The sequence below is a fragment of the Montipora foliosa genome, chromosome 12, assembly GCF_036669935.1.
Source record: "Montipora foliosa isolate CH-2021 chromosome 12, ASM3666993v2, whole genome shotgun sequence".
Classification (NCBI taxonomy): Eukaryota; Metazoa; Cnidaria; class Anthozoa; order Scleractinia; family Acroporidae; genus Montipora; species Montipora foliosa.
Genome location: NC_090880.1, coordinates 41,274,788 through 41,297,426, shown reverse-complemented (window position 1 = coordinate 41,297,426; position 22,639 = coordinate 41,274,788). Strand labels below are relative to the sequence as shown.

General features: G+C 40.3%; 1 protein-coding gene across 1 annotated transcript; it reads right to left on the bottom strand.

Moving 5' to 3' along the window:
- Window positions 1–1,401: 1,401 nt before the first annotated feature.
- LOC137979067 (mitogen-activated protein kinase kinase kinase 10-like) lies at window positions 1,402–18,347 on the bottom strand. The gene is made up of 9 exons (XM_068826233.1): window positions 17,469–18,347; window positions 14,498–14,675; window positions 12,807–12,955; window positions 11,396–11,571; window positions 8,999–9,139; window positions 8,649–8,742; window positions 7,792–7,911; window positions 6,289–6,486; window positions 1,402–4,543 (listed from the first exon to the last, which is right to left on the bottom strand). Exons 1-9 carry the CDS (start codon window positions 18,196–18,198, stop codon window positions 3,534–3,536), a joined length of 2,796 nt encoding a protein of 931 aa, XP_068682334.1. The 5' UTR covers window positions 18,199–18,347; the 3' UTR covers window positions 1,402–3,533.
- Between the last annotated feature and the right edge of the window lie 4,292 nt (window positions 18,348–22,639).

Genomic DNA, 22,639 nt, shown 5'->3' with positions numbered 1-22,639 from the left:
AGCGCTTAAAACAGAGCTAAGATTCCTATTCTTACCAAGGGTCAAATTAGCTCGGGCCCTTACAATAGACCTCTTTACAGTTGTGTGCTTAGTTACCTGGCCTTTAAACGAAAGTGAGGCTGGTGTTGACATTGTCATCGTACAGACCTTCCTTCTTTTCTTATGCTAATGATAGTGTTGTCGTGCTAATTAGTACGAATTTACATAAGAAAAGCAGTGAGGTTTCTGTCGGTCAACACCAGCCTCACTTTCATTCATAGGCCAGGTAACTAAGCACACAACTGTAAAATGGACTATTATCATCGTTTATTATATTGTTACTGGAGCAAGTTTCAATCGAGTGTCGTAAAACCAAAACCAAAGTAATTAATTTTGACAATCAAAAAGGAGGGAGACAACCCAGTAAACCAATGAAAATTCGAAGTAATTGCACGTAGCCGACACAAAGCGCGGGAAAATGTGCACGCGCGAGCCACGATTGAATTTGGTTTCACTTCTGATTGGTTGAAAAAGTAGCGCGAGAACTTTAAACCAATCACTGAGTTAAGTAATGAATTTCTTTCGACACTCAATTGAAAACCGCTCTATGAGGAACCCATAATCAGCCGTGAGCCCCTGTCAGCGCGAGTTTCAATCGAGTGTCGTAAAACCAAAACCAAAGTAATTACTTTGGCCAATCAAAAAGGACGGAGACAATCCAGTAAACCAATCAAAACTCGAAGTAATTACACGTAGCCGACACAAAGCGCGGGAAAATGCACACGCACGAGCCACGATTGGTTTTGGTTTCACTTCTGATTGGTTGAAATACTGCATAACACATATGGGCCTTAAACGACGGGGACGTTGACAAAAACGTCACTTCAAAATATATAACATAGCACTATCGTATGGCAAGTTTTTTGCGATAACTCCATCTCTTTCACACGTCGTACAATGTTCGTTCGTCGCACGTGCAGAACGATTACTTTCCTCTATAATCAATTGTTGTTGTTTTATGTCGTTTCCTCGAGGAAACATTTCGGGAAACGATTGTATGCGGTCACACTTGAGAAAAACACAGTGTAACACTTCTACTGCCACTACTCTATTGTCAACTCTGTGGTGTTTTGAATCCCTAGGGGAACACTGAGGGGAACATTGATGGCTAAACGGAAGACAAGGTAAGACGTTGGAGTTGTGGCTAACCAAAATAGACATGCTTTTTCAACGCGGTGATGGACGAAACATGTTTGATCGCTTAGTCAGTTTTGCGGGACTCACAACTCAAAGGCACTTCAACACGAAGCAAACTAAACGAAGGAAACACTTCTTACACAAACTCAAGGTCGTTTTTTTGCGTTGGGTCACGAGAAACGGCGGCTCATTTTAGCAACAAATTAATTGAAACTCTTTATCAGTCGTAATTTTCATTTTTATTTTTGCCCACGACCACAGTAGCTGGTCACGTGCATGAAAACGACCTCACTGGCCAATCACAACCCACGCAAGAAATCAAAGCAACCAATAAGAATTAACAACAACCTGTTGTAACATTGTGGCATGATGTTGCAACATCTGTTGAACGGGGTGGCCAATCGCACGCAACATTTTCAACTTGTTCAATTTTATGCGCCCCAGGCCCCTAGCGCGCAACAAGTGTACCCAGCGCGCATGCCCTGGTCCAACAATGTTGCGTGAACGTGGCCAAACGGGTACAACATAATGCAACATCCAAAATGTTGCAAGAAAAATTTGACCGTTTTTAAATTTGATCGCAACATGTTGCAATATATCGCAATAGGGTGGCCAAACGTACGCAAAATGTTGCGCTCAACAATGCTGCAAAATGTTGCGTTGAAGTGTTGCGAGCGTTTGGCCAGGCCTTAACGCATCTACGTGCAGCCGGGGTCAAGCGCGAGAAAATTTGCGCCCGGGGGGGCAACATCTGGATGTGGTTTCCTTCTAATTGGTTAAAAGTGTGGAGATAGACATTTAACCAGTCACGATGCTTACTCATGCGTTTCCATGATTACTTTGTACACTTAAGGAAAAACCGCTTTATGGGCCTTAATTAATCACACGGCGGCCATGTTGAGTCCCGAGGGACTGAAAACTTTTGCTTTTGCGCATGCACCGAAACTCGTTCCCAAACATTTCAACTCGAGGCTTAAAGGTACGACATCTATTGTCCATGCCCAATATGGCCACCGCGCGAATACGGCCCATTTCAACTCAAACTGTTTTCTTCAATCGAAGGCATTTGCGGACGGTGCAAGCATCTGTAGGGGAATCCTAAAATGAAGATCTGGGAAAGTCGGTTGAAAAAAAAGAGGTAGGAATCAAATAACTGGCAGCAAATGGACTTTTACACGTCATAAATTAATTTGATTTGAGGAAAAGGCTGATGCCGAAGGAGCTTAAGATTTTACGACGGCGATGGCAACAACGCCGCAAAACAATGATATCATTGGTTAAAAGAGCATAAATAATTGTGCTGCACGGTCAGCACGGATTTTAGCACGGATTCTTGCGGTATTCTGCATAACGACGTGAGCATGCAACAGAGAATCTTTCATTCTCTATTTTCACTTTGTAACTGCTCGTACCAATCTATTCTTAGGATACTTCGACCAAATTGTAAGAAGTGAACGAGATAGAATAACCGCGAAAGACAAAGGTCTGTCGACAAAGTGATATTTTGAGGTGACGTTTTCGTCGATGTCGCCGTCGTAGATCTAAAGGTCCCTATTTTTAAAGCGAGGCCGTCTTTAAGGTGCTCCAGCACTCAAATAACGTCCACTCATAAAACAAATCTTTCCACTAAAATTTTTAAGTCAAAATTTTGCCTTTCATTGCAGTTATTTGAACCAATGACCGAGCTGTGAGTGGCATAAACGTCTTTTCTTTTACTCTGACGTCACAAAATCCTTTGCAATGAACACAAAAAACACAAATTATGGAGACCTATCAGAAATGGACCCAAACCCGTCACCCTTAAACCGCTCATAAAAAGCCAAATGTCGACGCGAAAGTGGTAACATAATGTTTGATTACGTGGAAAGAGTTATTTTAGCAACGCCGGAAAATATTAGACTTAATGTCAAGTAAATTTTAGATTATTTTCTGTGTGCTTTTCAAGCTCGTGGACGAAACATTTCTCTGCGAGTCCGTGAGTGAAATACTTTAGTGCGATCGTTGAAATAAAAGCAGCAGGGAAGTATCTTCCACTGGTGTTCTTTGCTACGATGTGCAAAGTGAGTTTACTTGTAGAGCCAGCAAATGCAATCCTCTGGTGTTACAACTAAAATGAAAGCTACATAACAGCGGTGCTATTTGCCGCGATGTACAAGTTGGGTCTAAATCTTAGTGTAGAAGGATAGAGTCCATCAACGCAAAAACTGCCGAAATAAAGTCGCTTATTTTCCAATGTTTTCGTTCTTCAATATCTTCGAAGCACGGGTTAACATTGTCGTGTGGGAACTAAAAAGACCGGCAGAAGGAAGTAGAACGAACTACATTCCAGGTTATACAACGACTATGATTCAGGAACATTATCTATTACAAAACTCCTTCTCAAGTTCTTGAAAGCTTGGCATTTGGATAACTGTGTCCGATTTTAGCAGTGGCTGGGTTTTGTCATGCGATTCACCTTCCATACTAATGTCTAAAAGCGTCAAATTGTCTTGTTCACTAGTTGGACTTTGATCTGAGGAGGAAGGAGATGGACTGAGACTGTCATGCCAGGGTCTAGGGCGAGGTCTGGCGGCCCCTAGGGGTTCCCCCAATGGAAAGTTAAACTTTGCAACGGGGGACGTTTCCGTATTATTCGACTCCGGCCGGGGAGAGCTTGTTCCCCGTGGTGAAAATGGCGGAGGCGGAAGTTTGTAAGTGTCCAAGTCAACCATGTCCGGTTTGATTTCCAGTACTGTGGCGGTCGACAAGTCATCGGAAAAACACGTTAAACCGACGCTTGAACTGCTAATTCTATTCAGTTCGGAAGAGTCCATTGATTTTGATCTTCGATCGCGCCTGTCTGTTCTCAAATCGATAAGTTCCTGATCGAGAGGATCAGGTGAAACAGGAGGAGAGGAAGTTGACGAAGATCGTCCACGTAGACAATTCGGGTCAATAAATGTAGTCGGGACTTCGCTATCCCGATAGAAAGTTGCCTTCAACAGCACAGGAGTGGAAAGTGGTCGCTTGTTCGGGCCAATACCCGTGAAATCATGCTCCCGCGGGCTTGACATAGGCCCGGTTGAATGTGAATTAACCGCAGACTCTTCATTTGAAATAGAACTAAACCACGATCGACGATTGTTTCCCACCTCGTGTCGGCGTCGGGAATTCGGCGACTTATGTCTATCGGTTTTTGACGATGATCTCTTGAATTCTGGGCGTAAATCCTTTGCATACTGTCTCAAATCTGCTCCTAAGGCCACAGAAGCTGCCAATATACCTACATTACATAAGGCAACGTCACATCGCTGCTTGGACTTTGTCTTCACTGACGCTTTAGGATTTTGAACGGGGCTGTTATCTGTCGTGTATTTACCGTGAAGACCTGACGGGACAGACAATAATAGTTAAAATTTACATGCAAGTTTACGCTCTCAAAAAAAAAAAAAATTCGAGAAAATTGCAAATCAACAAACGAATTTCATACTATCCGTATTTCTCTCTTCGAAATTCTAACCGGCTTTCTTCTTGCAGTGACCCACTCGAAAACCAGTACTTAAAAGAGGCTGGGTCACCAGCTAGGCATGCGAATGGGAAATGATCTTTGTCTCATTTGCATTTGTATTTGTATTGACAATCGGAGCGAAATCTCGGATTTGTGATTCCCGCGGAACGCTGTTCGACTCTTTGACCTTTTAAAACTTCAAATAGATACATAGAGTTTGGAAGGGGTGCCCGGGTGATAGCATTGGCCTTCTTGCTTTTGACTGTGTTGTATCCGTTATTCCGTGACCACCAAGAAAAAAAATGGCAAAGATTATTGTGTGCTAAGTTATTTTTCAAAGTGACCCTCATTAAAGCGCGGATTGCAAGGAAGGGGGCCGGATGCGAAAGTTAACTTTCGTAGCCAAACTGCGTATGCTCAACTGGCAACCCAGTTCCTTTAACGGCGACGGCAACGAGAACGTCACAAATTTGCATATTTAGTGAGCAAAAGAAATAGCTTTGCACGCTCTGCACGAGCATACTTTCATTTTTGTCTATTTCTTTGTCTTCGTCAGCAAAACAACAACGTGAAATACAATTTATTCCAAAATGGCCGCCATTTTAGTATTCTTTTGTTTCCATGCAAACTGGTCCTTTGGCCTTGCTTTCAAACGTAAAATTCAAAAGAATATGTCACTTTGAACGAGCCATAAGGGCCAATTTGCATGGAAACAAAAGAATACTAAAATGGCGGCCATTTTGGAATAAGGTGTATGACCAAATTTCAGGTTTTAGGGAGAACGTCAGCGCTCTAGTAGAAATTTTAATTTTCTCCCCTAAACTGAGTACCGTTTATACTCGTTTTGTTCTTGAGGGTTGCCACACTTTCGTAACGTTAAAATGCTTAGAATAGTCGCGAAGCGATTGCCATAACGGGAATTCACATTTAACGACGACGACCTCGTTGCCGTTGCCGTCGTCGTTGCTAAAGTTCCCTAATAGAGATAGGTTTTTTGACATTAGGGAGCTTAAAGCAAGCGCGTTTTTGAGTCGCGGACGGCAACCGGAAAAGAACATTTCTTGAGCCAGGACAGTGGTGTCTCCCAGATTTTTATACTAACCATCTCTAATGGAGAAAAGATACTCAGTAATGTAAATGTGGTTGTGTGAAGACGCGTTAGAAGGGAAAACAGATCCGGTTACCGTCCGCGTCTCAAAAACGCGCTTGCTCAAGCTCCCTATTTCCCGCGAACCGCGAACGTCAGGAAGTCACGTGACCAGTGCATTGGCGTCAGGTTTGCAGTTTGACGTAAGTGATTTACCGCATGGTTTTTTGCAACCTAAAACATCACAATACCACGTTTGAAAGGAAATACAACTTTTAACAACTATTTCGCTTATTAACTATCGAATTCTTTTTCATAGAAACGTAATTTTAAAGACGATTTCTCAGCTAAAACAGAAGTGAACGAACGAATGAAAACAAACATGGCAGCCGGCTATTTAACTCGGGCGACTCTTTAAGTCCCAAATATGGGAAGACGGCTAACGTGAAACCGCTAACCGCAAACCACGGCTTGCCGTTTGTGGTAAGATCGCCAAACCCCGATCTTACGGTCTCTAATACGTCTTATACTCTCTTACCCGTATTTTGATTGACCAGTGAATTCAGATTCGGAACCGAATTCGACCTCTCGGCCAAAAAGCTATCCTTGGCCTTCGTCCGCCTGCTTTTATCTCGATCACGCTGGTGTACTGAACTCGGACCCCACGTTCGAATTTTCTTGTTCTTTTCTGGGGGGCTGATGGGAACTGCATCTGGTATCTCGCGCGCGTCATCGACTGCAAAGAGATCAAGAAACAGTGAGTGATTATAAACTAACGAAATGATATATGAAATGAATCATATACTGAACTGCGGATATGAAATCAAGTGAACCTATGATCCTCGCAATTATGAAGCAATTTTAGCAATTGCGTAGAGAAGCCTGAAAATTTCGGGACTTCAACGGGGTTTGAACGAGTTGAAGTCCTAAATTTTCAGGCTTCTCCACGCAATTGGCCATTCTACAGTTGTTTGCTCAGTGACCTAGCCTATGAAAGGCTGCGAGGCTGCCAGTGACCTTGTATTGGTACAGACCTCACTGCTTTTATAACGTAAATTGTCTTGTTGTAATTCCAATTGGTCCACATTAAGATTAGAAAAGCAAAGGTTTGTATCAAAGCAGGCTCACCGGCAGCCTCGCTTCCATTCTTAGGCCAGGTAACCTACAATCTTGGTCACAAATGTTGTAACACTGACGGGAATTTTTCCCTCCTCCCTTTGTGATGTTTATGGTTTCCAGTGCAAGAACTAACCAGGAAACGCAACATTGAAGGGAGGGAGGAGGAGGGCTGCGTTATCAATAGCTTGGATGCGAGTTACGTGCTGTCCAAGAAAGGTGTTACAACTATTTATGACCGAGGTTGTAGCTACAACTGTAAAATTGTCTATTGCTAAAGTTGCGTTCATAACTGCGAGGATCATAGCTTCACTCGATAATAAACTGTAGGATGAGTTTTCACATTTTTTTCCTGTGCCGTGACCATCTTTGCCTACCGCAACATTCCTTACTCATTCTAAACTGCAAAAAGACAGGCAAACGTCTACTCATACAGTCCGGTAATCTTAGACTGAATCCAGTTCAATGCCCGATTGAGCTAATCCTGGGATTATTGGAAACTTAAACTGACATTTCTTTAATCAAGCTCATAAGACGTCGAAATCATAGCATGTGCAACTGGCGGGATTTATGCGAGGGGGGGGTTGCACAGGCGGGAAACGAGACGTGGGAAATCTCGCGGTGATTTATGGCCCAAGCGCGATTCAACGGGAAACAACTCGGTCCGTGACAATTGAGGTTATAAAAAGTGGCAATTGCTTAAAATTATCCAGATAAGTGTGATGATCAAATCACTCTTTCGCATTCTCGCTTGCTTTTAATCCCACCAGCTTCAAAACGACTGAATTTGTGTATTATCAGCATATTAAACTTGGAGGGAGGTAAGCAGTCTAATTACTTCCCCAGAGTGCGAGCAAATGACGTCAACTTTATGTCACAACAATAGAGGGCTCTATAAACATTGCATCTCGTTGTCTTAGCTTACATGACAGTAGTCGAAACCGCTTATGAACAGCAGGCGATGGAGGCCCTGCCACACCTGTGCCGTCCAATGATGTGTTGGAATCAAATATATCTGAAGTGATGGTAAACCTGTGCTGAAACCCTGCAAAATAAAAAACATCAACAACTTAGTCATGTGTGACAATTGAAAAATATTGGTGGCCATGTCGATGATGATATTGGGGAATCATAGCTGACATAAACACAGCCTAGCCTCTCTTTTGAAAAACTTTGCTAACATTGTACGGGCTAAACGAGGTGGAAAAATCGTGAAAGACTTACAAATGTACGACCACAGTGCAACGTTATATTTTGAAGTGACGTTTTCCCTAATAATCCACCTTAGGAAGACTGTGAAACTTTGCTACCTTCGTGCTCGAGTTCCTTATTTTAAGATGATTTTTTTATGATTCATGCAAGCACTAAACAATCATTATGTATGAAGAGATTTTCTTTTCCGATGTTGACTAGGTTATACCCGGAAAAAAACCGAGTGCCCCTTTGCAGAAGTCGAACCTACGACGACCTTCCGACTACTAGTTCGGATGCTCTTCCGCTGAGCTAAAGATAAATCTCTTCATTTAATTCAGCAGGGTTAACATGTAACATCCCTTTCAGTACCATCATTATATAAAAATTATAATAAAAAGTAGAAATGAAGAAAACTACTATGGAAAAAAATGAGAAAAAGAGATAGAAACGTTTAAAGAAGATAGAGAATAGAAAAAAGTACTTACTGATAATAGTAATAACTTCTCTACTACGTAAAAACATGGATTTTTAAGGAGAGGCTACCAGCGGCAAAGAGGGGGAATTAATCCAGAAAAATTATTGCCTTACCAGTTGGAGCACTGATTTTTCTGCCACTTCCAAACCTCAGTTTGAAAAAGTGGCCTTTCCTTTTCTTGGGAGACGGTTTTATTAATTTTTGTTGCTATGACAAGAGAAAAAATAATTATGATTAGCAAAGCGCGAAACTTTGATACAACTTCAAATAAATTAAATTTGAACTGGTAAAACGAGTTACTGTCACGACGTCTATGGTTTGTAGTCCTTATACGAGAAACCATTAAGCCTAAGGCCCAACTGGGCAGAACAACTTTTCTGAAAAAATATGCCAACTTCCTTTTGGCAACGAAATCACAGCAGTTAGCAAAAAGACATGGCAATTTTAGCTTTACCATACCCACCTGTATCAGCATGCTTATCTCTCTACCAAGAAGAAGCATCTCTCTTTGAGCCAGCTCTTCTTCTCTCTTCTTCAAACTTTCAGCATGAACCTCTTGTGCCATTTGAATCTGTCGTAATTCATCCTCACGAGAAGATAATTCCTGAAATGCAATGTAATGTAATGTTCAAGAATTGCTCAACAAAATCAATTTTAAACATAAACAAGACCACAGACCTTGGAAACCGATTTAATCATAAGTATGACCAGAGAGTACTTAGTAAAAAAACCAAACTGTTATTATTATTGTCTGGGTGAATGCAGTCTTGAAGAGGGCTTTTAAAGCGGCTAGGTCACGCTATTTTAGGTAATTTTGTTTAATTTTGTTAATTATGAGCTCTAAACGTCAAATTGGCTGAACAAGAGTCTTTCATTTGCAAAATCGCGGCCACATAACAACTGAGAATGATTTTCCAGCTTTGTAAATGACATTTTCATATAGACTGATATGAATTTGAAAAAAAGTGGGCCAACGTTTTTCAAATTTACCCAAATTCAATCCATTTCAATCCTCTCCAGTTTTGTCCATCCATGTCCTTTCTTGGCTTCCCAGTGTTTTGTTCGAGTTCTTTTATAGTTTTGAACAGTTATTTTGATATTTTAGTTAATTCTATGACCATTCGATCAGTGCTGAAATTGCCTAAAATTGCGTGACCTAGCCCCTTTAAGGATGGGAAGGACTGTCTTTCTCAGGACTACACTCACCTGGACGATCACTTAATTATGATATGACTCCTTATTAATAAATGATGAGCCCAACAGCCTATCAAAACACAGATAAAATGTCACACCCATGGGCTTTGACCCACTGACTCCTCAAAGTGAGACTTGACAGAGTTTACTCTGTCTAACGCCAGATGATTTTCCTTGTCAACTGGAGCCATCCTCGGGCATCTCAGAGGTCAATGGGTTAAACCCAATAAAACACTCCTCATTAAAATTCTTTATAGAAAGCATATTGTTATATAGACAGGAGTGATTTACTGGAAAATACACCACTCATAAAATTCATACGAAACTACATCTGGGACCCGAGTGGTGTATTTTCCATATCCTCACTAGTGAGGACATTGATGACGTCATTTCATGTTTGAAACATCAAAACATGTTTCTTAAAGTCAAAAGTGTGGTTGTTTGTGCAAACAGTCAGTGAAAAAATGGTGAGCGATAGATTTGCGAAGTTCTCTGAAGCTGACGTAAAATCCTTCTCTGAGAAACAAGAAAAAAACTTCATACAACTTGAATTATTCAGGGAGGTCCTTGCAAGTGAAGAAGAAATGGGGAAATTGAAGAAATTCCTGCCTCCGAGCTGCTAGAATTTGCGATAAAGTTTGTGCTCGGTGTTAGAAAGAAAAATGGTGAGTAAAACACTAATATTTTCAAAAAGACAACCACACCTTTGAGTTTAAGGAACATGTTTCATAATTTATTTATTTATTTATTTACTTATTTACAGATTCAGTATCAATACTAGGTGGACAGAACAAAAGGACACAAAGTCCCCTACAAGGTTAAGCCACCCTACCAGCAATGATTTCACCTACAGCTCCACAATTTCATAAGAATAAAAAATACCCTTACTATATGTTACCTATAAGAGAGCTACGGCATGCAAAACAGTTTTTGGCTTTGCCACAAATGCCCATCTTCTGCCAAAAAGGTTCAACCAATGCAAGAAATTGAAGCACGAGGAGGGCAATATTCATTTGGTGCAATGGTGAGAGCAGCTACACATCTTTCCCTAATGTGGACTGAAATTCAAATTCCCAACTCAATGCAATTTAAGGTTCACGCACACTTAATTGACTTTATCTAAGTTGATGTTTGGTCTCCCCAACAAGTGAATCATAAGTGCCCTGACCCTAGTTGTTCAAACGATGGATAGCACTATCCACCGGATAAATCACTATCCAGTGGATACACACTAGCAAAACCGATTTAGCTATCCAGTGGATAGTGATTTATTCGGCGGATAGCGCTATCCATCATTTGAACAACTGGAGCCTGCTCTATAACCTTGAGACTAAAGACTGAGGCATAAGACCACAGCTTTACCGGCTACAAGCACCACAGTGCAGTGCTGGAAATAATTTCTCTTTATTCACAGGACATATGTCCTTTTAAATCTTCCTTTTGGTCGGACATTTGACAAATTGGGCCGGACATAAACCATTGACTGACAACGCCTTGTAGAAGATAACTCAAGATGTGCTGATGAGATGTTCGGTCATCATGTCCGATCATAATGTGAAATTGGCTGGACATTTTCAAAATTTGGTCGGACAATGTCCGATGACCGACTGTTATTTCCAGCACTGCAGTGCATTTTATCTTCACCATATCTGAAAAACATACATACCTTTTCTTTTTGCTTTAATTCATTAAATATCTCTTCAATTTCTGTTTGCCAGCCATCCTGTAAAGTGCGGAAGGAACTTTGGTCATCTTGTGCAAAGGATGAATCTGAAATTTCTTCCAGATCCTCCAGAATTCCTTGAAAGGATGGTCGCTTGTGGGGATCTTGTTGCCAGCAATCTGCAGTCATATAACAACAGATAATGCTGCTGACCATTCAAAGATGTCAAGTCAAAATTTGAAGTTGATGGCTGGTTTGGGTAGAATAACTGCCTGTTGTCATTGTCACAATGAATTCTAACGATTATCTTAGGTTTGCAAGAAACTGTCTTCAACCCACTGACTTCTAAATTGCCCCCAGTAATACTGTATCGTCTGGCATTAGAGTAAAATATCTGAAGCCTCACTCCTAGGAATCCATGGGTTAATTTCTTCAATTTAGGGAGCGAGCATACTGTAGTGGATATCACTCACGGGCTGCATCTCAGCACTTCGAGTTCCAATCCATCATGGTGGATAAAATGAGTACCAGTATCACTGGGGACAATTTGTGCATGCAACAGAACTGTAGTAGCGCCCACCCCTGCTGTAAAGTTACGGTCGAAGCTAAGGAAAAAGGAGCCTTCAGGTTGCCTTCAACTTTGGGTGGCCTCTTGTCTTTAAATGAAAAAGGTAGCACACGCTTCTTGTCGGCTGTCAATACTTTTTGAAACCACTGGGTACAAGTTACTTAAAATGGGCAACAAAAATATCCAATGGCTAAACTACAAGATTCATGGCTCTACAGCTGAATCCTCCATTGAACAACTGCGTCGCTACGTGGAGGTTGCATTGGATGCCTGAGACATCCTGGAGCTTCCACAATTGGCAGCCAGCTCCATTATAGAGACTGCACTGATGGCTGGCTAAACCTGAAAACCCAGCCATGAGCCTCCATGCCCTGAGAAAAACTCAACAAAACTAGTACTCTAGTAAAGACGAAAAAAACCTGGCATAGTTATGTTAATGACGGTGCCTACTATTGTTACTGCACATACGTTCATACAGATTTCCTAAGGATGGTGCTTATTGATACAAAGATAAAACTATGCGGAGAAAGCAGAACATAGCAAGTGCTCTTGGTATCGAAAATGAAATTTGGCGGTAACCATGCATTTTTCAAGGATAATTAAGCTTCAATTTGGAAAAGAATGCCATACATTGCTTTGTATTTTAAAGCTTTTTACAAACATTGTTGATTACTGATTCGAAAAATCCGTGGTTTGGATTTCAATAACACTTGTTTAAGATCTGCTATATTCAGTAAACAGCGCAAAAACTCCTTTGGATTAGTAGGCACCGTCCTTAACAACCCATTTATTTGCACTTGATGACCCCCACCCCCTGATGTAGCTACACCCCTCCCTTGTTTGTACCTTTCATCAATTCCTTGAAAAAATCTGGACACGTGCTAGGTATTGGCAGGGTAAGACTGTTCATTGCAACACCATAAGCCACAGCAAGGGGTTCCACATCTCTGTAAGGGACTTGACCTGTAAGCAGCTCCCACAAGACTACACCAAAACTAAACATTAGAAATAAAATTTATTAAAGAAATGTGGTAGAGGTTGGTTTTTTAATTTTTTTTTTCCTTACTAGATATTTGAAAGGATCAGAAATTCTATTTGAGGAAGGAGAATTGCTTAAGTCTTCAGTTTTACTGTCCATTTACACTTAATCTCTCTCCAGAGCCTGATTACTGACATGCCGTCATGCCAGTGACGCCATAACACAAATGGAACTGAATGGCTTCCTGCTGTTTTTGGCAACTACAATTCAATGACTCAACATATTTAGGACACTGAGACACATGTATCATATGTATAGAAATTTCAAACACACATTCATGTGCATATTTATATATATATTTTTGCCATAAAGCCATTATGGTAACAACCGGGAGGGCACATTGTATACATATTGTATATTACGCTCACTGTTCATACAGTTTGAGCACTCTCTGGATCTCTGGGTGGAGAGCCCCATAATAGGTGTTCACTATTGGCATAATGCTTCGCTCACTGCTTGCAGTTTGAGCACTCTTGTGACTCCACAATGCAATCCAACAATGTGTAACCGTACATCCTGTGCCCAAGTTCAGGAGTTGCCATAAAGCCATTATGGTAACAACCGGGAGGGCACATTGTATACATATTGTATATTGTATATTACGCTCACTGTTCATACAGTTTGAGCACTCTCTGGATTGGGTGGAGAGCCTCATAATAGGTGTTCACTATTGGCATAATGCTTCGCTCACTGCTTGCAGTTTGAGCACTCTTGTGACTCCACAATGCAATCCAACAATGTGTAACCGTACATCCTGTGCCCAAGTTCAGGAGTTGCCATAAAGCCATTATGGTAACAACCGGGAGGGCACATTGTATACATATTGTATATTACGCTCACTGTTCATACAGTTTGAGCACTCTCTGGATTGGGTGGAGAGCCTCACAATAGGTGTTCACTATTGGCATAATGCTTCGCTCACTGCTTGCAGTTTGAGCACTCATGTGACTCCACAATGCAATCCAACAATGTGTAACCGTACATCCTGTGCCCAAGTTCAGGAGTTGCCATAAAGCCATTATGGTAACAACCGGGAGGGCACATTGTATACATATTGTATATTACGCTCACTGTTCATACAGTTTGAGCACTCTCTGGATTGGGTGGAGAGCCTCATAATAGGTGTTCACTATTGGCATAATGCTTCGCTCACTGCTTGCAGTTTGAGCACTCTTGTGACTCCACAATGCAATCCAACAATGTGTAACCGTACATCCTGTGCCCAAGTTCAGGAGTTGCCATAAAGCCATTATGGTAACAACCGGGAGGGCACATTGTATACATATTGTATATATATTTTTATTTATTTTTTTATTTTTTTTTAAAGGACTGTTTACAGATGAGGTTAAGATTATTGCTACAAAGACAGAGCCATCAAGGCAAAAACAATGAAGCCTGGATTCAACTCTATCACGCTCCAGCCTCCAAGATCAAGTCAGGAATTTTAATTTTCAAATTCAAGAATTCTTGGGGAAAATCAGTATTTAGCCATATTTACCTCCAAACATCACTGCCTTTAGAAAATGTATTTGTCCTGATAACCTCTGGTGCCATCCATGCATAAGTTCCTGCAGCACTCATTCGTGTTGTTGTGACAATCTCCCTTGCAAGTCCAAAGTCCGTGATTTTCAATACATTTTCGAAATTTCCATCTTCAACTTTGTTCAGCAGCAATACTGAAAAAAATAAACAGGACAAGAAAATTAATCATCAGTTTATACCCACGTAAAAAATTCTGAAAACTACTGACGGAAAATACAAGATCCTGGCTTACCATGGACCACAAAATTTAATGACAGTTTAGGGGTTTCCATTCAAGCATAACACATTTTGTTTACTTGGATTTGAGTTAAAACACTAAGAAAGTAAAAACCATGTTGTAGATCCGCTAACTTCACATTCCTTGCAACACACAAGAGAAGTGTCTCAGAAGGGGTAAGATATTTCAGTCATTTCCTTTTTTTATTTTCAACAACAATTATAATAAAGGATGATTTTTAAACAAACACAAGACACTGTAAGCCAAAAATAACTACTGGCCATTAAAGCAGAAAATTGAGCTTATAGTGTTAAAGATGACAAAGAGTAAGCTCAAATGGAAGGGAAACAGTTAGGAAGCCGACAGAAAGCTTAGAACCTTCACTAAAATTTGAATTGCTGGGTAAATCATATTTAGTAGGTTATGCAGCAAGCAGATGTGAGGGAGGGGTGGGGGGGGGGGGGTTATGCTTGTAGCATAAAAAGGACATCTCCTGTCTCCCACCCTTGATGATAGTCTTGCTGAAAGCCATTTGAAGCTGGTGGTATATGTGATTCTAAAGGTCTTCACTACCACTGGTCTGAACTTTTAACCCCAGTAATGTACATGGACAGGGCATAATAGAGTTATAGAGTTCACATGTGATGTTTAAGGCCAGAAATTTAATGATCACAAGAGCTACATCTGTACATCGTGCTTTTATTTCCATGCAAATCAGGTGGCACGACTTACACGTAGTTTGCTCAACAGGGAACAATAATATTCTTTGATCACAAACCATGCAAGTAACATGTAATTTTCCTTTGGCTCAACAAACACTTGTACAGATAAAATTTATTGGTTATCCTACACAACTCTCCTGAATCATTTTTAACACAGCATGATTAAATCCATTACGTCAATTTTTCCCATTAAAACTTGAGTTTTATTCGAAAAAGTGCTGATTGAATTGTTGAATTTGCAGTAAAAGCCACATTTAAAAACAAGTACATGACTGTACACACTGCTCAAAAACTTCATTACTACATCATGATAGGGACAACAAGTCAATTTCCTAACTGGAATGACCTTAAAGAACCAACCATAACAAAATACAACATTATCAATGTTTGTAGCACAAAATCAAAATAGCTGAAAATAAATGCTATTTAAGAACCTAAGACAGTAAGAGCCCACCAAGACATCAATGAAACATCACCTGCATAAGCTTTAAACCCAATAAAACACTCCTCATTAGAATTCTTTATGTAAAGAATAGTAATAAGATCTGGCTTGTTTTTTTTTGTATGCTAATATCTTCTTTTAAGATAAAACTAATTATTGATATAAGACAAAATTAACAAAGTTTTACATTTAACTGCTGTAACTAATTTTTCACCAAAGAAAAATTTTATCTTCCCCACAAGCTCTTTACTTTTCCAATAATAACAATAATTACATGTAATAATAATTATTATTATAATTGATTATTATGAAAAATATTATTTCACACCTAACAGAACAAGGGAACTTTGCCTTTACAAAACATACATGTACAATAGAGAAAAATTGCTGCCAAAAATAAATTAATATACAATATCAAAATTCTCCTCACTTTTGATGAGAGGGTAACTTTCTTTCATTACCAGTATAATAAATGACACTTTAATTTAAAAAAAAGGAAAAGTACTTTTACACGATGATCAATATTAACGCCAGTTCATAATCCTTGTAAAACAGGAAAAAGTATATATTCCAAGGCCAAAATCTTCCAGATGGATCATGAGGTACATGCGGGAGGTATCACTTTACACAGCCCTGTATCGGGGGTTTAGAATCTCAAAATCATTATATTTTAACACTAAAAATATGATAAAGCAAACTTAATGATAGAGAAGTTTTGAAAACATCTAGACTTAAAAAACGTGTCCAGAATTAATGAGAAGTAATTACTTCCAAATAGGTCACGGTATTTCCCCTGCCTGTTGTTGTTATTATCTTTATCTGATGTGAGGTTAGAGCAAAATTATCCTAGGAGATGAAGATTGTATTGCACGCTTAATTAACAAGCCTATGATGGTTCGATGCGAGACATAAATCCCACATAAGGCATGCGACTCCAGCTAAATTAGCTGAAAACAAAAACAGGGTGGAAATATTAAATGTTTGTCAAGAAACTTGGAATATTTACAGATGCCGGGCTGGAACATATTTCTTTAAGCCCACATATTAAGGCCATTTAATACGGGTTCAATTCTTGAACTTCCTGTGTGTACATACCACCTCAAAATACAGATAATTTACTCAGGAGCTTTTCCTTTTTGAGGAAGATATCGTGATACATGTATCAACAAAATATTATACCTTAAAAATGTATTCATAAGTATATTTTGGTTTGACAAAGGAATAACAATAGATGAAAAGAAAGCCAACATAAAATCCTCAACCACGCAAAGGAATGAAACCACATCTTACTTGAGTTTTCCCAATGGAATAACTTATACAAACAATTTCCAAAGCCACTGATTATGATTTATTTAAAACATAATGAGCATGAAAAATTCACAGTAAGATTGACAATACGACCGACAATACTCATGTCCAAAACAATCGCGTCTTGTCCGAGCCGTCAGGTTGGCGAAGCTCAAGGTTCGAAAGCATGCAGACGCCGATTTACTAGAACTCGGTAAGAACCCGATAATAAAGAAAAATAGAAACTTTGGATACTTACTATTGCCAGATTTCAGATCCCTGTGAATTATGCTCAAAGGAGCGTCATTGTGAAGGTAGTACATCCCTCGAGCGATTTGTATTGCCCAGTCCAGCAACACAGATGGCGGAATAGTGCGTCCATGAGTGCTTAGCACTCGAGAGAGCGCACCACCGCGAGCGTATTCCAGAACCAAGCACAAGTTAGGAGGCCTTAAACAAGCACCAAACAAACCCACAATATTCCGATGTCTGAAAATCGAAAATAACTTTGCCTCTTTTTTGACATCCTCAACGATTTCGCTGGCGTCTTGATAATTTTCGGTGCGAGCGACTTTAACGGCGACCTCGTCCTCTCGCCAAACGGCTCGATAAACCTTACCAAATGCTCCAACACCGATGACATCGATCAGGTCGATTTCTTCAAACTCGATTTCCAAAGGTTCGCTTATACTTGCTCTTTTATCATCGGCGTTTGTGATGTATATGTAATTCGAGGGAAATAAACCAATTCGCATTTGGCCTTCGACTCGCCCGACCCACCATCCTTCATCGCCACTGACCTCGGATTCTTTCGATAAAATCTCAATTCTGTCACTCGCTTTGAAGGTAAGTTCATCATCGTCAACGGCATCGTAGTCGTACAAGGCGGTACAAAATTCCCCAGTGGTAAGTTTCGTCAACGAAGAGTTCATACCAGAGAAAGTTTCCATTTCTTCGCTTTGAAATCGAGTAATGCTAGGCATTTGCATCAACAATGATATCTACAATCTCTAAGTACTTTCAGGGGTAATATTAGAAACACAACGGTTGATTCTTCGACACAATCCTTACGAAACGGCCGCACTTCACTGCAGGCATCACGAGATGCATATATCAACAAGGTATGCAATAGACACGATTGCAGCTCAAAATGGTCGAAGAACGGACCGGGCGGGCGAGGTTGCATTTCGTCACGTGCTTAATATCAGATGTTTGATTGGTACAAAGGTTGGAAACAGCCTTCCTGTGCTTGACATGCAAGGGCGTTGCCTTGACAACAGGCCATAAATTTTCGGATTTCCTCACGTTCTTGTATCCTTAATTTGCGAGACAGAAACATAACAAATGGACAAAATTGATATCTTAATTAAGAATAAAATATCTAATTTACATAATTTGACCTGTGGTAAATGTGATATATTACGAAATCGATCTGTTTTTTTTTTCTTCTCATGAACAGAGAATTTTGAAAATGGCTGCCGGCTGACGGCCAAGACAGCCAAACCTGTTGTGGAAGTTTTTGTGGGTGGTAATTTTTTTTCCACGAGACTTAACGAAAAAAAAATTGGCTGAAATACTGGAAAAGTGATTCACATCTTGCAATGGATCAGGGAATCCCCCAAAAGAATGACTTCATCACAAATAACTCCGATCTTTGTTGGCTAGTCATATCTAAAATTAGCCATGACTATTTTAGGGCTGATTTGTGATTGCATAAAGATAGACCACTTTAGCACAATGGCACAGCTGGAGTATATCAAATGATTTATTTTTAAGATCGGCAATCAGGAGATTCTCAAGTTGCTTCACTGAGAAAGAAAAAGAGATGTCTTTTCTGCATCTTCTACGAAGGCTAATCCTCAGAAACCCAGGGGCAGTCAGTCGTGGCAGGAGAAAATGCACCAAAAGTTTTCAACAACGGGTGAAAACTTTCGTTGCCTTTTCTCCTGCCGGCGACTGAATGCCCGTAGGTCTCCGGTCCGCGCAAGGATGACGAAGGCTTAACTTTTTATGAAAATGAAACATACAGACAGCATGTATTTTACTGACACGTTGAAGGCCAAGTTAAATATGGACTGCGAGGTTCGATATTGCATTAGGTCATTAAAATCGTTTTTTACAAGTTTAAGTTGTACTTTCGAGATGCAATTTATAAATACAAAGCACGAGTTCAAGCAAATGAACGAGGCGTGAAGTGTATTTTAACAAAGTACAACATTGAAATGAATACTACGCTAGGCCCTTTTCAAATGTCGAACTTTTCATATGCCGAGTCTAATGCAAGTGAAAAAAATCTCTTGTTTTTGCCCATTTGCATTAGATTCGGCACATGTAAAGTTCGACGTTTGAAACGGGCCTGAGCTTACGAGGCAGTATAGGTTGAATAATTTTAAAAATTAACGAACTGTTTCGTTATGATATTGCATGATAGGCAGTCAGAATTCGACACGGATATATTGTGTTCGATAGGATAATCTCGTGATACCCATACTTGGCTTTTCAAAGTGACGCAAATTAAATTTGTTTTTGCTACGTATTGGAGCTTGTTTTGTACTCCGTCAATTCGATTATCGCACTGTATAATACTCGGCAGTAACATCTCGCTTCTTCTATTGATTAAAATTGAAAAAAAACCCCAGATTTTTCGGTAAATCTGATATGACGGAAGCAAAGTGCTTAGTCACCCCTTTACGAAATCATTGCCCGCGTCACTGATCGTGAACTGAACAACTAATTCCCTATATGGGAATGAAAGATTCTAATTTGTTTGCATTTCACATCACAGCTTCCGATTTTAAAAAATGCAATCCTTGAAAAGGTCAACAATATACTTCAGTCCTACAACACTAAATATTGGGGAGTCAAGTTCCTTTGATTGTTTATCTTTCGACAGTGTGCAGTCGCATATATATATATATCTATAGGACACTTGTAGAAGCAATCAATTATCGTAATCTTGTGGCTATTTCGTATCGACTGCTACTTTCATTGGTCCCTATGATGTCTATGATCTGCAGCTTGTTTAAAAAGAGTCCGATTTCTTCGATGTCCATCTTTTTAAGTTTTAACTTTCGCTCGTCCTACAGCTGTCACTGAGAGGGTCGTATGAGAATATGTTATTTAATCATGATAAGCACCAGGCTTTCACATCTCGTGAAATTAGCGGAGATTACTACGGGTAGCTTCATAAAAATCCCAAGAATATCAAAACCAGATACTCTGACCATAGTTAATAGATTTAGGCTGGTTATGAAACTCGACAAGTTTCTTTGTTTCATGTTTTTGTTCGCTTTTTTGGCCTTGACCCTGCACAAAACCCGACAAACCACGCTTTTTTCGGCAGGATAACCAATCAAAAGCTTCGACTAATTTATTCGAAGTTAACTTGCGAACCAAAAACAAAAGATTGTGCAGGGTCACGGTCGGTTCAACATCTAATTGCGACTGTATTGTTCCTGCTTTTGAAATTCCCAGGGTTTCATAACCAATCCCTAGATTAACTATGCTCTGACAAGGCTGTTGAAATTTTTCATTGAGTTAATCCACGCTAACCAACACAAACTCGACTCACTTATCGCGTCGGGTCCGGGAATAGCCAGCGAGCAGCATGCATGCTTCAAATGGGCTCGTCGGGCCCACCTCGAAGAGAAATCATGAAGTCCGGGAATCGATCGAACCTTGGCCTTTACTATTGGCGGGAGGAGAGTGCTCTCACCACTGATTGTTGTATACTAATTTTTAGAATGCTGTTCATTTAAATTTATTTCAACTATATATTAATATCACCTGAAACCACTGTATGTCACGATAGGACGTCAGAAACAGTACCAGTTATGAACGCAACTTAAAATTTTCAGGGTAAAAGACTTAAGCAAATTTTCAGGCTCCTTAAATAGCGTTCATAATTGCGATGATCTCAAAACTTCACTTGTTTCATTTCCGCTGTTCAAATGTGTGTCCTCGATACGGCATTGTTTCTTCAATGAACCCACTCATTGCATGATGACAGAAGTCACCAACATTTTCGTATGAGGCGAATTTGCCAAGCAGGCCTGATACAGTGCAAAATTGTTCAACCGAAGGGCATCACGGACTATGGGTAAATCTGTCTAATCTTGTTTTGAAAACGCCGTAAAAATAAAAGGTTTGTCTATTCCCAGTGCTCGCTCGTGGAACACGGGCCATATTATCTATCCAATTACTTGCTGGAGTTGTCATTTTCAGGACTGTTTGGTCATATCCCTCGGGAGCGACTTCCTGTAGTTAATAAACACGTGTGTAAGGTGATTTGTCCAGTGTAGCTGCAAGTGCCAGTTGAGAAGTTTCCTGCGGTGTCCCCTTCTGGGGGAGGGGGATCCACTGGTTGGGTCATATTTTTTTTCCCCCTTCCCCCCCCCCCCCCCCCAATTTAACTTTTTTCTGGGTCTAGTCTACTCGCGTGTCCCGTAACTTATCTCTTGAGTCCCCAGGCCATCGTTGAATGAGCGCCCACTGAGACAAGATTACTACTTTCCACATTTTGAACTGTATCGTGGTAGCCTTCGTGGAAGAAGATGGTCCATGTCCTTTGGACACACTTCCACACTTCCGCGTAAATGTACAAAATCTTGTAGTATCTTTGTTTTTCTTTTTTCCCTCACTTTTTTCTTCTGTCACCGTAATTTGCATTTCAAATAAGTGTGAACAATAAACTTAACTTAGTCCCGGACTTAGTCGTCAACACAAAACAGTGTGATTGCAATGTTCAATAAAATCAAGTCCCTCTTTCAGCTCAAGAATTCAAAGGAATACGCCGATGTTAGAACGATAACGTTTAACCTAATTATAGACCAACAGATTTTTCATGTGTGGAAAGGTCAGTTACAACTTGAAAGAATATTTTTTATCACAACACTTATCGCCCAGGGCGGTGTTGTCAGACCGGTTTTTCAGAAATCAGATTTACTGAGGGCCGAGCTAAACCACTTTTAACCCGCTAATACATGCTAATAGCGATCTCATTAACAACTCTGTTTGGTTTCAGCTTTGCGGAAACCGCCCATCATTAACACCGTTCGTCTCTCTACAAAAATTTAACACGTGTGACGACCGCACGGATATATTAACTATGCGCAGAAGGAGGAACACTAAATTTTGATATGACCGTACCGTATTTTTTCCCTCTTGTTGCGGTCACTGGTCGCGATTCCCGGTTTCCGACACACGCGCAGTAGCAGTGACGATGGATTTCCGTAACCGTTCGCAACCACCACTCCTTCATATTTCTGAAAATTTTTTTCACAAGTTGAGCACCGAGACTCACTTCGAAACAAGAGACAAACAGGAACTCGGAAATGGCCCATTTTAGAGAAACAGAGGGTCACCGCAGAAGCCCAGCTCCCTGGTCACCGGAAGTGAAGCGTCTTTCTCATCAACTCACACAATATCCTA

Bases quoted from the DNA above. Each gene is read 5' to 3' on its own strand.
- LOC137979067 (XM_068826233.1), bottom strand. From the start codon at position 18,198: ATGCAAATGCCTAGCATTACTCGATTTCAAAGCGAAGAAATGGAAACT. The intron at 12,956-14,497 runs GTAAATATGGCT...TCTAATGTTTAG, and splicing joins AAAGGCAGTGATGTTTGGAG to TTTTGGTGTAGTCTTGTGGG. The intron at 6,487-7,791 runs GTAAGCTAAGAC...ATCTCTTTGCAG, and splicing joins GCGGTTTCGACTACTGTCAT to TCGATGACGCGCGCGAGATA.